The 16,978-nt window shown below is 38.2% G+C and overlaps 2 protein-coding genes and 1 long non-coding RNA gene across 3 annotated transcripts; 2 read left to right on the top strand and 1 right to left on the bottom strand.

Moving 5' to 3' along the window:
* The first annotated feature begins 1,613 nt into the window (after positions 1-1,613).
* LOC113049719 (uncharacterized) lies at positions 1,614-2,347 on the top strand. Its single transcript, XR_003276636.1, has 2 exons — positions 1,614-1,678; positions 2,013-2,347. It is a non-coding gene; the product is annotated as an uncharacterized LOC113049719 (long non-coding RNA).
* On the bottom strand, positions 2,279-7,101 carry LOC113049718 (gelsolin). Its single transcript, XM_026212316.1, has 15 exons — positions 6,905-7,101; positions 6,644-6,798; positions 6,340-6,501; positions 6,086-6,235; positions 5,665-5,754; positions 5,457-5,589; positions 5,059-5,363; positions 4,819-4,952; positions 4,164-4,254; positions 3,694-3,864; positions 3,387-3,561; positions 3,144-3,265; positions 2,958-3,035; positions 2,787-2,847; positions 2,279-2,697 (listed from the first exon to the last, which is right to left on the bottom strand). The coding sequence occupies exons 1-15, from the start codon at positions 7,095-7,097 to the stop codon at positions 2,528-2,530; spliced, it is 2,190 nt and encodes a 729-aa protein (XP_026068101.1). The 5' UTR covers positions 7,098-7,101; the 3' UTR covers positions 2,279-2,527.
* A 2,233-nt stretch (positions 7,102-9,334) lies between these two features.
* LOC113049717 (ras-related protein Rab-14-like) lies at positions 9,335-16,951 on the top strand. Its single transcript, XM_026212315.1, has 8 exons — positions 9,335-9,480; positions 10,183-10,241; positions 10,437-10,490; positions 11,592-11,769; positions 11,896-11,962; positions 12,128-12,215; positions 15,036-15,066; positions 15,157-16,951. Exons 2-8 carry the CDS (start codon positions 10,190-10,192, stop codon positions 15,332-15,334), a joined length of 648 nt encoding a protein of 215 aa, XP_026068100.1. The 5' UTR covers positions 9,335-9,480; positions 10,183-10,189; the 3' UTR covers positions 15,335-16,951.
* Positions 16,952-16,978: the final 27 nt, after the last annotated feature.

Below are 16,978 nucleotides of genomic sequence, written 5' to 3'. Positions count from 1 at the left end.
ACTCTGGCAACTAATAAAATCTACAATAATGCATTAGCCTATGACAAGGCAAATGGTTTTGTTTGATAAAATATTTTATACTATAATTATAGAAACAACAGTTTGCCTTTACATTTTAATATAACGTCACAATTATTCTGTAGTGATTAGTGAAAAACGTTGAAAACATTTCGTTTATTAAAACTGTTATTTTATTAGCATCAAGTTCTTGTTGTTAGTTTAATAGCAAGATAAATGCATATTTGTTATAAATGACTTATTAAATGTTTATAGAGGCATCATGTTAAAACCTAAAGCTAGAAGCAAATACTAACTTAATTTAGAATACTACTATCATAATCTTATTTTATTTTATTTCAGTCATATACCGGTATTTGTAATATGTTTGTAATGAGTCTCCTGTCCGAAAGGTGGCAGTATGGTTGTTGTGTGTGAAATGAAGTTGTTGTTATTGTTATCGGTAATGAAGAAAACACTCCGGTAAAAGTATTGAACACTTCGCTTATTTATTGCTGAACATCATTTACATTTCTTCTCGTCTTAACGCCTTTAATGTGATTCAGAAAACACAGTAACGTTATATGCCGATGACTTCTTTTATCAAAAAAATAAATAAAATCTGTAGAGAGACCTTTTTTTTCTGATAGTCTTGCGTCCCAGATATGCTTTTACACGTTACACAAGCTATACTGAAAATGTAAAAAAACGTCATTGCTCAATCTGTTGTCATATTTTTTCAAATCAAATTTGAACAGTGGAAGGAATTCCCAGGCCTTTTCATGATGTTTATAGCCATTGAAGGAATTTTTTTTGATGGTGGAAACTATAAGTGAAATTAAATGAAATTACAGCTTTACAGGGTATTTGGTCTCAGAAAATGTATCTGCTCTGCTTTTTATTTTTGTTCTGTAATAAACCTGGTTCCTTTTCTTAAAAGATTTACAAAAGTCATCGCCAAATGATTGCTTACATATAATTTCCTGCAATTCAGTAACTGGTAAAAGATTTCTGAGCAGACGCGTTGAAGTTCTTACTCTCTTGAGATATTGTTTTACTCAACTTAATACATGTAAGTCGATTCAGCAAGCTACTTTTCTACTGTAAACTTCCAACATTGTAAATTCTAAGGTTAGTGATGGTTGGTCATTTTATATCCCATCAAAAGCTAGAAAAAGTGGGGCGTGGTGTGCACAGGAGGAGCAGAGACTTTTGAGGGCTGTGCGAGACTGTAAAAGTGCTGAAATCTGAGTCCCCAAATAAAACGACACCAAAAAGTCAGTAGAAAAATACCATACCAAAAATTGCCCTGGTTCAATATTTCTTTGAAGGTTAAAACTCAATGTTGGAGAGAGTCATTGAAAACTACTCTTATATTAAATGGTGGCACGTTTAATACATATTAAGTAATTCTCTATTTGTATAATCAGAATTGTCCCTGAATTTTCTCCTTCAACCCTAAGGATGTCCACGTCCAGGACTTGTAGGGGAAGGAAAGCTCAGGAGGTCAAAACCGGACTCATTAAAGCGTAAGATACCTTGTTTTTGCGTGCTTTGCTTTTGTGATCCTGACATGTTTTTCTTTATCTGGCTTCTATGTCATGTATTCACACAGAGTGTATAAATTGCAAGTGGAGGATGTTACGGACATCAACTGGGATGATCTCACAGCTGTTTTCGGGTGAGGATTATATGCAGTTTGGTCAAATAGTATTCATTTCTTTCATCAAGATCACAATTTATGATCTTTTGATTATCGCAGTTAAAAATTAAAAGGTATACTTCTTTCAAAAAAGAAATCTTGGTTTTGTTGTTGAGAGTATATTTGTTGAACATTGGAATATCTTCCAATGATGTGTGAATTTAATAATTCAATAATCTCTGTAGATTACCATTGTGATATTGTTAGTTTTGGAATAAAGGAAATCCTCTGTGGAGTTAAGAAGTGTAAATGGCATGTTAGGACTGGACTACGAGTTGAATGTATTGAATGTCTATGACGTTGTTCCTTCCAGACATTGTTGACTTCCTTTATAAGAGCATCTTGCCAGGCCTGGGGAAAGATTGTGAAGACCTTGATGACATTGAGCTGAAGGTTGACCAGAAGCAGAGCTTAAATCAATTTGACATTTTTCAGGGACATTAATGAGGATCATTGCAGCAACAGTGATGGAGAGAGTATGTACAGATCTATCACATTAGTGATTGTAAGTAATATTCCAAAAGTAAAGAGAAAAATACATTTTCTAGATTTACATGTAAAAGATGTATGATAATTTCCTTTTTTGTTAATCCATTTATTTTGATGAAGGACTGAATAAACAGAATTTGTATTATTAGGTCTTCTAAACAAGGACATTTTTCTTTTTCCCATATGAAGGTAAAACCAGAATGAGTGAGGTTAAGAGTGGTTGGTAAATCAGTTGAGAAATGTTAGGTAAGGTTAAGTTGTTTATAGTCCATTTGAATAATTCGATCAAATAAAAAACAAACAAACAACTCTGTCCCTTCAGCCCTACGAGTAATCAGTTTACATTTTCAAACCAGCCATGGCCCGTTCTAGTGGGTTAGAGCTCCAGAAGTCATGGTCCCAACCCAGGAACCACCCTGTAAAGGTGGGGGGTTCAAAGCCCTGCTTCACTGTAACAATGGGAGTTCTCTTGTCCCTGCTGCCAGGATCTGATTCAATATATTTGGCAGCTATATTAGGAGAAACAAGGATAAAGATAAACTGTTAGCTAATGAAAACTGTAGCAAAGTATTGCAGTTGAAAATGGGAAACTTCTCACCTGAAGTCACAGCTTCACTTTTTTCATCTTCATTAGCTTCATTTCCGATCCAAACAAAGACCTTGGAGACAATGGTTTCAAGAATTACAGTTTTAGATTTCATTTTCATTTCATTTCAAGTGTCGCGCACACACACACACACACACACACACACACACACACACTCTTTACCTGATCCCATGTGTCCAGAATCATGACATCATCTGGAGCCAAGTCCTCTTGTGTCATCTCTCCAGGCACCTCTTCAATCTAGATTGGCACAGCACGAACATAAATTGTGAAAAATGCAAGATTCTGGTCTGATTTCAGTGTTTGTTCAGTGGACTAGAAGTTGAACCATTCAACATGTAAACTCACAAGGAATTGTCCTGTCTTGTTAGAGCATGCAAAAAGCCTAGGAGGATGGGTGTCCATTTTGCTCTTGAGCCTTTCAGAGGTGCGATACTCTGCTTTTCCTCCAAGAGCACTCCAGAAGCCATCTACATAGAAATTTGAGAATGAACGAGAGTTGTTCAGTATGGGTTCATCTATATATTTTGAATGTATCTTTTAAATAAGTACAGTAAAACACTCCTCTACCAATGTCAGAAATACACCCACCTCCCTCTGCTCCTTCTGATATCTCTGAAAGGTCAACTCCTAAAATGCTGCCAAGCTTTTTGGCTCCATTCTTTTCTGCATTGCTTGCACCATGACCCAGCCACAGCATAGAGCCTGAAGCAGTCACCAAAACAAAGGCATCATTGGAATTGAGGCTGGAGGCTACAGGCTCAACCTGTTTAAGGCAAAGTGAACAACAACTGTCAATAGAGAACCAATTTTGCATACATTTTCAAATGAGGAACATTTAACAAAACTGCATAATACAATGATATATTCAAAGTACACATCCATTCTTTTGACTCACCTCAACAGCTCGTGTGTGCCCAGAAGGATTGGCACGAACTTGGAAAAGGCGGATTGCAGAAGCCTTAGATTGGCCGCCCTCTCGTGAAGTCCCCCCCTTGTGCACCACCATTGGCTGCCCGCCAAATATACTCATGAGATGAGGGGGTTCTTTGCCTTCACTTACTTGCACCTTCATAAACATTCACATTCAATGGGGTTACTCATATGTTTTGATGGTATATATAAAGGAAGTCCAATTCTGCTCTTGAGGGGCTACTGTACTGCAAAGGTCCGATCCTGATGTATCACACCCAGACCTGTTAATTGAAGTCTTTAGGATTACTAGAAACCTTCAGACATGCGTGTTAAAACTCTGGAGGTAAAATATGAAAGACAGTTGTACAAGAGCAGGAGTGGACACCCTGGTCTCTGTTTGAGTAGACATCCAGTAGGTGAATATTGTAAATCAATGAACCAAGCAAATGTCACCTGCACAGGACTCCCACCGAGCTCTGTATCAAGCTGGGCAGCCAGAATGGCAGAAGCCCCCTTCTCATCTTGACTGGACTCTTCCCCCTGCCTGCGGGCATAACAAACAACCCCATTTAATTAATTTGTTTGACCATATAATCTTTAGGAAATTATGTTTAAAATGATTTGGCTAGCTGTCAACTGATAAGGGGCTCAATGAAGCTCTGATACACCCCGACAGAGACTTGATATCGGATGACTACACAGGGCAAGGTACCTATGATGAAGGTGGAGATTGGGGAGGTGGAGGGATGCTGGATCAGCTGAGACTGGAGAGAGGCGAGCAGCTGCTTATATACTCTGGCTGTTGATTGAAAAATTAGATGGGCTCGCTCCTCCCCAACTTGTGTTTAGAAACTTCATTTAATAAACCTGTGATGCAGTGATGACTCATCCTATTGACTAACAGAAGCCTAGAGGGGCTAAGAGATGCCGGATTTGTTGTACTGATTTGTAGATACACAACCATGTTCTGCCACCAGAGTGTTTATGTGTAACATGAGCAGACAAAGCCCTTGGCTTAGGACCAAATTATTAGGCATTCATTGTTTATTTTCCAGGTTCAGCATTCATTAAGGGTTGAATGGATTCCAGAAGTAGGTATAGCTCTCACCATATATATATTATCTGCCCATGACGTCCTCCATGCTTGTAGTTGTACAGGATGATATAACTGTCTCCTCCAAAGAACTGCCCATGAATGGATGGGTTAACTGGTACCTTGTCTGATCCCTCAATGCGCCAGATCTTTCCAAAGCAAGAAATCAAGACAAATTGTCCATTGTTTTTTTCTTCATTAAAAAAAAAACACTATCATTACAATTCGTTGTACAATAGTACAGAACACAATTACCTTTTTCTCACCCTTCCCATCATCTACCATTCCATGCTGAGCAGCCATTGCCTCTGATTTGTGCAAAGATGATGCATCAAAGGGTACTTTCTTGATCTTGGCTATTTTGTTAGGCACATAGGCTTGTCCCATACCCTTTGTCTGGTCTGGATCACGCCAAAACTTGAAGAACTGTTTGAAGAGAGGAGTCTCTCCGTTCTCTGGGATGATCTGGACTTCAGTGTGTTTGGGATAGCCCATCTTACTGATGAAGTCCTCAGCAGCTTTCATGCCTGCACTCCGCTCTTCTTTACTAGCCTCTTTACCTGTTATATTAAAGAAATAAAAAGTCAAGATTTACATTTAAGCATTATCCAAATGAAATTTTTGAATTAATTTTAATGATGAGCTGAGCTGACCTTTCCAGACAAATATCTTGCCATTGGAACCATGGTCCAAGATGAAGCAGTCGGTGGACTGCAGTGCACTCTGGGAAAAGGGGTTTTCTTCAGCCACTAAAGTAACTGACATACTCCCACTGGCATCCGACACCTAAGTAATAAAGACCACCAGCATAAACACTTTTTTGTAAAGTTTTCAGTAAAAACAGAGTGTAGCTAACTGTACCTTATACAATTTTGCAGACTTCCTGTTGGATGCATCGGTCTTGGTGTCTTCAGTCTGTGCATCAGGAAGATCAGGCTTTGGTCCAAGAATCTGACAAAATATAGTAAAGCATTTGCTTTCAGAAAATATTGAATCCTTACTAAAAGCTAAAATACACTACATTATGTTTGGACTGATTGTGGATGATTTGCAGTGTGGGAGAGTCAATATGTTTGATATTTAACCAACTTTTACTTCTAGCAATAAGGCAAATGTCTCTATGTGGGTTTATTTTGTCCGGGATGCCTTGATGGTCTGGTAGCATGTGATCTTCAGTTGTACAATATTTGATATCCAGTTCCATTTACAGTGTTAGCGATGTTGTGTGGTGTATTCTAGCACTAACCTATATTAAAATCACGGAATAAAACATTATACTAACCGTTAGTATCTTTTCATTTTCTGATCCTTCTTCACATACAAAAAGTTTAGCCCTCCCACAACGTTCATTATCACGAATATCTTTGGAAACAGTTGTGGCCTTCAGTCTCTCGAACTGGTTACACTTTGACCCACACCATTGGAAAATCTCCTGATGCAGGTATAAAAGAAATAGCATGAATAAATTAGATACATTATGATAAAATGCAAGAGAAAAAGAAAAACATTAATACATTCATTCATGTCAGCTTTCACCTTTCCAAAGTCTAGGATGAAGCAATCACCCTGGTTGAAGCTGTCCCAACTCACAGGTACCTCAATGGCCCGAACCACACGTCTACCACTCACATGGAGAACTCGCTTCACATTCACTTCACCAGAAGCTACGTGTTTGAATCCAGAAGCAACTCCACCTTGCTGAAGAAATTTAAAGCAGTTTGGTAAGAACATTTACTGAGCATTTTTCCATTGTGAACTGACCAAGTAGCCAAATACATTTTGCATTAGATTCCATATTTGCATATTATCAACGCATGGTAAACGTATCAACTCTACCCACCATGTATTTGAGGCCTGATTTGAAGTAGCCTACAAAGGTTTTTGACTCATATCCCTGTACTTCTCTGTACTGGATGGGTTTTCCTCCAAGGAAATCATCCATTTGGACGGTGAAGATAGCAGCTGCCCCACTCTCATCCATTGAACATTCATCACCTGGAGACGTAATTAACAATGTTCATAAATAGGTTTTCAGTGAACTTGCACACCATTTACTGAGTGCACACAGAGAACCTTGCATTTGCACTAACCACAGTCTCACCTATCCAGAAGTGAAGGTCATATTGTAGATTTCCAGAGTTTTGCTTTATGGTATTGAGGACTAGGTAGGTATCGCCTGTGTAAAAGCCACCATGAAGATTCTTCTGGACAGGCACCAAATCCATGTTCTCAATCCTCCACACCTGAAGGCCTGGCTGCTTTCCTGCCTTCTCAAATTCAGGGTGGTTCACCATGGTGCTGTTTGAAAACAACGACTATTGTAACAGCCAAGACAAAAGCTGTACTTTGCATGATCTTGTGTTCCACATAGTCTATTGTTGAGAATACGATCAAATAGATCAGGGGTGTTAGACTCTGTCAAAACCCTGCTTCAACACACATACCATGTAGCTTTCAGATAAGGCTGAAATACTTGATTAGTTGGATCAAGTGTATTTAACTAGGGCTGAATCTAAACTTGCCTTGTCAAAATACACACACACACTTGCAGTGTTGGCCATTTTAAAGGGCACGTGCACGACAAGTGCGCAAGACCAGTCGAGTTCTTAAAAATGCTAAAGCGCAGTGCCCTTAACACACACTAAATCCACACCCAACACACAATCCTCCAGAGCGGTATTCAAGTCTTCATGTATCCCACCATGCATCATGTTGTGGAAATAAATCACAAGACTTATGTCCAAGATCATGAGAGATCATGGAAATCTTTCCAATGCAAGTTAAATATTAATAATAATTAGATATTACATATAATTTGGTAGTAAAACAAAGTGCTACATGATTTGTTGGTGCAAATGTAAAAAGCCTAGATTTATTTTATTCATCATTTCCAACTTCTTTTTATCACTTTAGAATTAGAAGCACCAGAAATTAAAGTGTGTCCCATCAGGTAATGAAAAGTTGTTCACACACTTGTGGTCTTCATCCTCACTTGAACATTTGGGCAAAATACAGGAAATAAGTCATAGAAGAGCAAGTGTGGGCATTAGTACAAGGCATATGCAGGGCTCCAGCCCTCTAGGAATGAGTTTGACACCCCTGAAATAGAGGAAGGGTGATTTACTTTGTTCATTAGATAAAAACAATGGCAGTTTGGGTCTCTAGGTCTAGAACAAGGATAGTCAACTCCGGTCCTGGAGGGTCAGTGATCTGTATGGTTTACTTCCAACGCTATCCAACACACCAGTTCATCATTTTTAAATAGTCCTGAATACTTTGATGAGCTTGATCTGGTGTGTTTAATTAGGGTTGGAACTAGTTAATTTTTTTCTAGAACATTTTTTCTACATCTTCAAAATGATTCTAAAGCTTCAGCAAAATCAAACTTCTGGCCTGGTATGAGGGTGGGTGATGAGAGGACGAGTCCTGTCATGCCCCCAGGCACAGATCCACCCCCGATGGAAAAAAGAACCGTCACAAAGACAAGGGCGGGTCTCTCTTACTTACTGCAGAGGTCAAATGCTCAACAAAACACTCAACAAGAAAAGTATTTTCTACAGCAGATCAGTTTAATTTTTCAGTCAGAATAATGCATTAATAAATGCAATAATTAATCATATTTACCTACGCTAATTAAGTGATGCCTGAGAAAAATAAACAGCTAATAGCTAAATAACTAATTCTTAACATATAATTAATAATTAGATGTTGACTGTGCATCAGGAAACAAAATAATGTTTTTCTTATCCTAAAACACCATCAAACAGAATGCTTTCGAATTAGACGTACCTGTTGGTTAAAGCTTTTTTTAAAGGATGAGTGTGAGACGACAGCTGTGAGTTTAAGCACTGAGCTTCCGCAGGTAACTTACAGGGAGTAATCTCCAACAGGTTTGTCTCATTTGCATTTGAAACCCCTCCTCTTATTAGTCAGCTCTACGAACATGCATTTCCTTCTGGGAAAAAAATGCAGTCAGTCAATAAATAACTCAGAGTTTGTGGTTTAATATATTATATAATAGCATACGTGTAATATTATATACGATGCACAGTAAGTGTTTACACTGATTCAGTTGTTAGTGATTCTGCTATGTTTGATAACACCAGTCATAATAAAGGAGACACAGTGCAGTGTGCCATTATTTGTCTACAGCACTGATCTATAATAGGGAACATAGATTGTTTTAAAGAGCGTGTAGAATCCTACAACGTTTGTATATCAATCTGTCTAGTGATATAACAGTAAAGGGGAGATCGGGTCAAAACATTTAATGAAACGGCTAACTACTCAAGACGATTTTATCAACCACTGCAATGGCCAACTAATATTACAACTAAAATGATAAATATGTAACTTATGTTAATTTAAAACTTGTGGCAGCTTGCCTCGACTTGACATGTTTGAAAAAAAAAATGCACTTTTTGAGAAAAGCTTCATCTTTCTGAACCAGTTTCATTTCGGTTTTGCTGTTACTTTAGAGAAAGCAGTTGATCATACGCATTTGAGCTGATGTTTTGTATGTGGTGTGTATGGGGCAGTGTGCTGTGTCTGCAGTGGAGGTCGCTGCTCTCACTGTTTTCATCGCAGCAGCACTTTTAGAGGAAGAAAGCGCACAGACGGCTCACACACGCCGAGACCAACCCAAACCTCCAAATACCACTTGAATTTATATTTTAGGTAAAGAATACACACACGACATGATACATTTCACAATACTGCGTTACAAAATCGTTGGATACTAATGACTGACACTGTTTTTAACGCTTCACAGGTCTATCTGGGTGTAGCTGTTAGCATTAGCATTTCTAGGTTTTGGTTCAGCGCGAGGTCAGCTAACGCTAACTAGTCCTTTAATGCTGAACATTAACATATTGATCGTCTGAAATGCGACACGGGAACGCAAGTGCCGCTGGCCTGCGCGTTAAAATGATAGTTTGGAGTGATTTTATTAGGTGTGGTCTAGCACAGAGCTGCGAAAGCTTTGACGGCTGTGTGATTAGCTGATTAGTCAGTCATGGCGCTGGCTGATTGTAGTGCTGCAGTCAGTGTTTATGCTCCTTCAGCTCAGTGTCACGTTACTCTGTGCCTGTATATATTTCAGTTTACATTACTTTCGTGTTTGCTTGTCATTTCTACGTTGACATTATCCCGAATTTGTCCCGAACGCTCACCACCGAGGTTAGGCAAACTTGTGGAGGAAAAGGGAAATGTGTCTTTATAGACAATAGTAGGACTAACATTACACAGTCAGCTGAGCGCTGCTGGATTGCTGTCAGTGTGATTTCATTTTGTTGCCTTGAATAGTCTACATTTGGTTTGTCTCGGCTGTGTGTATTAATGTCACTTTAAGCTTTAATCATTTTTCTTTCTGCTTTCCAGAGCGAAAATGACGACTGCACCATATAACTATTCCTATATTTTCAAATATATCATTATTGGTAAGTGAGTCTGTTTGCCACTACGTGTGAACTGTTTTAGAAAACATAATGTGTGATATATACGTTTTATAATATATTATATATATTTACGGAGTTCGATTTTTGGGTATTGTGTCTTTGTGACAAATCGGATGTCTCTGTGTTGTATTTTGTCATGTTGAATATATCATATGAATATTTGGTGTCTTTTTATAGGTGACATGGGGGTTGGAAAGTCATGTTTACTCCACCAGTTCACAGAAAAGAAATGTAAGTGCTAAGAATGGCATGAATAACACTAAAACAAGGGAACAGTGCTTTTTGAGCTGCAGGCTAATACCACATCCTAGTTTTATCACAATACTGGAATTAATTATTTTGATAAGATACCTTAAAAAAACGTTCCAATACCATTTTTGGTGCCTACAGGGAAAAGTTAACACAACAATAAGGGTGTACAATTTAAACGGTATCTAAATTAAATTACTTTTGTTCATAATCATAAAATAAGTACATTCTTTTTAACTTATTTTCTTATGAACCGTTGCCTGAGATTATAGAGGGGGAAATATTTATTTACAGTTGGGACCACAGTCAATAAAACAAAACGTAGGTTACACACTATGCTGCAATGGACTGAAATCCTGCAATGCACCCAAGGTCCCCTGCTCAAGAAGGCACTTGTACAGGCACATTTAAACTTTGCCAAAAAACATCTAACCGATTCAGAGAAGGCTTGGGAGAAAGTGCTACGGTCAGATGAGACCAAAATCGAGCTCTTTGGCATTAACTCGACTTGCTGTGTTTAAAGGGAGAGAAATGTCAAGCATGGAGATGGAAACATTATGCTTCAGGGCAATTTTTTTTGCTGAAGGTACAGGACGACTTCACCGCATTGAGGGGCATATGGATGGGTCACGTACTATAAAATGTTGGACAAGAACTTCTGCGTGCCTGCAGGGAAATGTTTACAGAGAAACTGACAACAGAAAAGTTTCAAATAATTACAAATTGCAAATCTTGTGAAAAGCTGTCATGATCTGTCCACACAAAATTATGGAATATGAAAAAGCATAACTGGTGTATGTTGCGTTTTCAAATTCATGTTAAACTCATAGCTCATGCAGAGATTAAATTTGCAGCATTTACTGTGAATCAAGTTGCTCTGACATGACCAGATCATTAGCTATTAAGGAAGAATATTGACAATTTTTCAAGTATATAAGATTCTGTGTATCAAAATTCTGTATTGTTTTACAACACTACCAATATATGTTTTTTTCGATCAATTATTGCTAAAAGACCTTTTTGTCATTTTAAATGAAAAGTCTTTTTATTTGGTCTAACATGCTTTACTTTGTCTCGTTGTAGTTATGGCTGACTGTCCTCATACAATTGGGGTAGAGTTTGGCACACGGATAATTGAAGTGAGTGGGCAGAAGGTGAAGCTTCAGATTTGGGACACTGCAGGGCAGGAGAGATTCCGCGCCGTCACGCGCAGCTACTACAGAGGAGCCGCCGGGGCCCTCATGGTGTATGACATCACCAGGTAGACCAGTGTCCTGTTCAGATCACACTGAGGTTAAATGTGTGCTATTACCTTTTGATTTGTGCCACTTATTATATTACTTTTTAAAAATTCGCAAGGAACATATGCAGTTCATGTTATTTGCAGGCGAAGCACGTACAACCACCTCAGCAGCTGGTTGACTGATGCTAGGAATCTCACCAACCCCAATACTGTAAGTTCACTGGCTTCAACAACAGTCCAAACTTTGTAAATTATGCTTTTTAACATTTCCATTCTAGTAAATGGTGTTGGAGCTTCATACATATTTTAACTGCAGATGTGGTTTGCACAAAGATCAAACTTGAGCCTGTGTAAGGCAATCTGAATCTTTTCTCAGGTGATCATTCTGATTGGTAACAAAGCAGATCTAGAAGCCCAGCGTGATGTCACATATGAAGAGGCCAAGCAGTTTGCTGAAGAAAATGGTAAGTTTGTTGGTTGGTTAAAAAGAAGTTAGAATATTCAAGGTCTTTTATTTGGATGGTTAATATCTTATATTAAGTGTTTTTTTTTTTTTAAGTAGTAGTTCACCCGAAAAAAGAGTGTGCTAAAATGTAATCTACTCAGGCCATCCAAGATGTAGATGAGTTTGTTTCTTCTTTGGAACAGATCTGTAGAAATATATCTTTTAGGGATGTACATTTTTGATAATTTCCATGGAAATGAATGCTCAATTAATCGATTAATCGTTAACCTTAATGCTGCAAAATGTGTCTATTTCGGCATGCAGTCACTGACATGACAGAAAACGGTCAAAAAACGCCGCCCCAAAAACACGATTGTAATGTTTTTAACTGACATTATAGCATTTAAAATAAAATGAACCCAAACGTAATTGTGGCTGTGCTGCGCAGTCAGAGAACCGCTTCCATCGAAGCAAACTGTTGCTCACATCAAACATTTTATGTGATTATCATGATCGGTAGCCTACTGAATCTGATCCTGCTGGATCTTGTTCCAGAAAATGTCAGATATTTCATTTTTGCTTTCTGGTAGGCCCTTTTGTTTTTAAAAATCTGTGTACAGAGCGAGTACGTGTTTGGCTGGATGTATTAGGAGGTTATTACTCGCGTCTCATTCAGCATAAATCCAAATGTTTTCATATTTGCAATGCATCTGAATGTTAAACTATTATTTATGATGTAAACTAGGCTTGTTCTTTACATGCTTTTGCATATGTAGACGGAAAATATCATCCTCTTCAGATGCAAAAATATCCTTAACATCAGAGTGGACCGGCTTACTACGGTCTATATAAACTGACCAGTTTAACCTTTTATATGTTTGTTTGACTGTATTTTATTTTGATAATGAACAGACTGCGATGTCAGTTTGAATCGCTAGAATATGTGCGTGCGAGACGCCAGCTGAGGCATAATAAATAAAACTTTTTGGAACAAGACATAATCAGAAATTTTTTTTACTTTCATTTGTGCAAATGAAGAGAATGCGCATTGTCATCCTTTTCTTTCCATGAACTTATGGAGTCCACACAGATATTTCAGATATATATAAGTCAGATATTTTCGCATATATTTTTATATATATGTATATGTATGTGTATGTATATGTGTATATGAATTTTATTCTAGGCCTATTACTTATATAGGCTATACATTTTCTTTAATGCATCCCATTTTGTCCCAGGGCTTGAAAACCTGTGCTCTAGCCTAGCTGGGTCCATGCAGAAACTTGTGTATAATGCTTCTTGTGGCATCACTGTTTAGTGACATCATTGAATGCTCCGGGAAAATGTAAGATATTGTCAGTGTCGGTCACAACGCCTTTTAGTTTCTGTTTTGAATCCAGCAATTATTAATTTACAAATTATAAGCTCTGATTATGACAAGTGTGGTATAAAAGCTTTGTTTATTAGAGGAATAGCTGGAAAATGTTACATTGTGACCATGCTTTGGGATGCCGTTCGAGCTCATAGCTTACCTTTAGGCGGCTTTGTTCTGGTTTGCCAGTTGTTCACTAATTTACACAAGTTCAGTAATATCTAGTCATTGTTTCTTTTCCTAAATCCTTACTGTCTAACCCTCTAATTTAGCATCTTTTAATCGCTGTTTTCGTATCTCTTACTGTGGTAAACATGCAGGAAGGCAAATGATAGATTTCATGAATAAAGAATTCGTTTGATTAATTTGTTCCCTCATTTCAGTTAAATCATGGGTTAAGGAACAAAATTAATGAAACATGGACAGTTGCCACAAATTAATAAATCGTAGGAACGAATTAACAAGTTGTAGGATAACCTTTCTGTCCTGTGTCCTGCAGCTCTTCAAAGCGCACGGTATGAAATAATCTGGGGAAATGACTTAGTTACTACATTTCTATTGCTTTCCATGTGAAAGAACTTTGTTGTTTCTATTTTAATTTACTTTTAAAGTTTAAATCCCATTAAAAGCTTGTTTTTTATTTTGTATATATCGTCACCGTCACTCACAGCCGCTCGCACGTGTTTTACGCAGGAGCCACACGCAACCCAAAATTAAATCCGTTAACTGACCATCAATAGCTTTAATTGATTGCATCTCTTATCAACAATTAATTGATCACTGATTAATCGTTGACATCCATACTAGCTTTACATCACTTGCTCACCAGTGAATGGGTGCCGTCAGAATGAGAGTCCAAACAGCTGATAAAGACATCACAATAGTCCTCAAGTAATCACCACTATGTCCTGTGATGCAGTAAGCTACGTGTTCAGAAGAAACAAATCCATCATTAAGGTATTATAACTTTAAAATGTCACCTCTGCCCATAATACTTGTCCATAACCATCCCCTGTTGTCCTCATCAAAATTCAATTCAGATTTTTAACAGTTTTTGCTTGTAAACAGTGATTGATCAATGCCTAGATCTCCTCTGATTTAGACACGAGACGCCTTTTACTGGAAAAAGCAATATAATAGAGGACTTGTATTTTAGCAGAAGGCAATGGAGTACGGAGTCATGTGGATTACTTGGGGATTATTGTGATGTTTTATCAGATGTTTGGACCCTCATTCCGATGGCACCCATTCAGTTCAGGGGATTCATTGGTGAGCTAGTGCTGTAATGCAAAATTTCCTCAAATCTGTTTCAATGACCAAACAAACTCCTCTACATCTTGAGTAATTTTGGGGTTAACTGCTAGATCAAAATGGTAAAGCGGTCGTTCACTGTTGAATTGACTAATGCTAATAAGTTCTAGAACAGGCCACGCTCACTTTCACATCTTTAATCTTTTTAAACAGGTTTGTTATTCCTGGAGGCAAGCGCAAAAACGTAAGTGGCCATCAGACCACGCTTTTTGTCTGTAAAATGTACTCTGTATTTCAATCTCCTTTAGCATCTTTACATATGTCCCTCCAACAGAGGCGAGAATGTGGAGGATGCATTTCTTGAAGCTGCGAAGAAGATCTACCAGAACATCCAGGACGGCAGCCTGGACCTGAATGCGGCCGAGTCAGGGGTCCAGCATAAGCCCACCGCTCCGCAGGGTGGACGGCTCAACAGCGACACACAGCCCCAGAAGGAGGGCTGCAGCTGTTAATGACCATGAAGACTTCACTCTCTCTCTTTCTCTATTCCTTCCTGTCCCACATCCCACCTCTGCCTCCCTCTGCATCTAAAGCCTCTCCCCTTCCGGTGTGATTGCTCATGGAGTCTGGGGCCAAATGGCCCTGCGTGATGATGATGGAGGTGTAACATCATTCATTCCCTCCTTCCGTCTCTCTTCTTCCCCTCCTCCCCTTCTCCTGTGTCTTCCCTCACTTGCTTTGCTTGTTTCTCATACGCACACATCCCAGTGCTCCCAGCAAGCACTCGAGGGAAGACGGCCCCTCCGCCGAACACTAATCCTGAAGAGAGAAGATGATTGTCGATAAACTGAAGAAATGCTGGGTTTATCCTTTACAGACGTGATGTGCATAACTATAAACTAAACATCTCATGTACAGGAGCTGTCTGAGTACTAGAGTAATGTAAATGAAATGGAAATATTGGCAAACATTACGTGTGTTGACATGATGTCGAGTGATCGGGTGGAGATGCGTCGACATTGTATTTAACATTTTGTTAAAAAAAAATTTAAACCTGAAATATTGTATTCTGTTTTAAATTAGAGGTTTTGCAGTTTCACATCCAGTCACCAAATATTTATCCCTGTTTGTACCAATTTAGGAAATAATATACATGTACTATACAAGATTAGTATTGTTTTGAGAAGAATCTCAATGGAAGAAAAAAAACAAACAGTCGATTCAGACAGTTAATTTAACTTCATAACTGTTATAGTAATATATATTGAAGAGGACGAGACTCATTTAAGGTCCTAAAGAATGTTTTCCGCACTTTGCAGTTTCGATTTGGTTTTCAGAGGGCCCGGAGCTTGTTTTGTGTTACTGAGGTCTACAGACCGTCATGCTATGAGGTTTCAGATCCCCTTCGATCTGTTCTTGAGCATCTGTAAATATTTCAACCTCACAGCAGCTTAAGAAAAACAGATCGACAGGAGCATCATGTACCAAACGTTCAGGCCCTGCAAACCCTCATCATATCAAGATACTCCAATTGTTTTTACAAAAATTTCATTTGCCTTATGATATCCTCGTATAGCTTTTATCGAAAGAATTCCAGCGATTCACTTGTAATAGAGATTTTGCCTTTTCAAAAGCATTCCATTAAATTCATTTCCAAACACGGATCATGTTTTTGAGCTGAGCTGAGTTTCTTAAAGGTTTCTTAAGCATGATGCATGAGACAACTGCTTTTTACAGACATCACGGTTTCCCCCAATTCTAACGCAGTAAATAATATCTTGAAGCTGTAACACATAGGCCACCGCAGCATGAGAAACACCACTGAGGGGAAACTCGGCCCAGATCTGATTTGTACAACCAGCAGTTGTTTCTTTTTCCATTGATGCACACTTGCAACAAACAGCTAAAAAGGCAAAAACGAGCACTCCAAATATGATTTTCTATTAAATTTGTGTATTATTGTAGATTTTAGATGTGGTGTTTTGTAAACTGAAAATCCATTTTTAATTTGCTCCTACTGTCTTGCTTTTTCTTAATGACATCTGCAAAAATTAATCTTCTGCTCAATTTTGTCTTCTGTAAGTGACTTTTGTTTGTAATTATGTTAATAAAAACAATACTGTAGACTGTTTTTGTCCACATACACTGTATATAAG

Source organism: Carassius auratus, chromosome 30 (genome assembly GCF_003368295.1).
Source record: "Carassius auratus strain Wakin chromosome 30, ASM336829v1, whole genome shotgun sequence".
NCBI classification, from domain to species: Eukaryota; Metazoa; Chordata; class Actinopteri; order Cypriniformes; family Cyprinidae; genus Carassius; species Carassius auratus.
The sequence above is the reverse complement of the archived record's forward strand: the minus strand, read 5'-3'. Positions and strand labels throughout refer to the sequence as shown.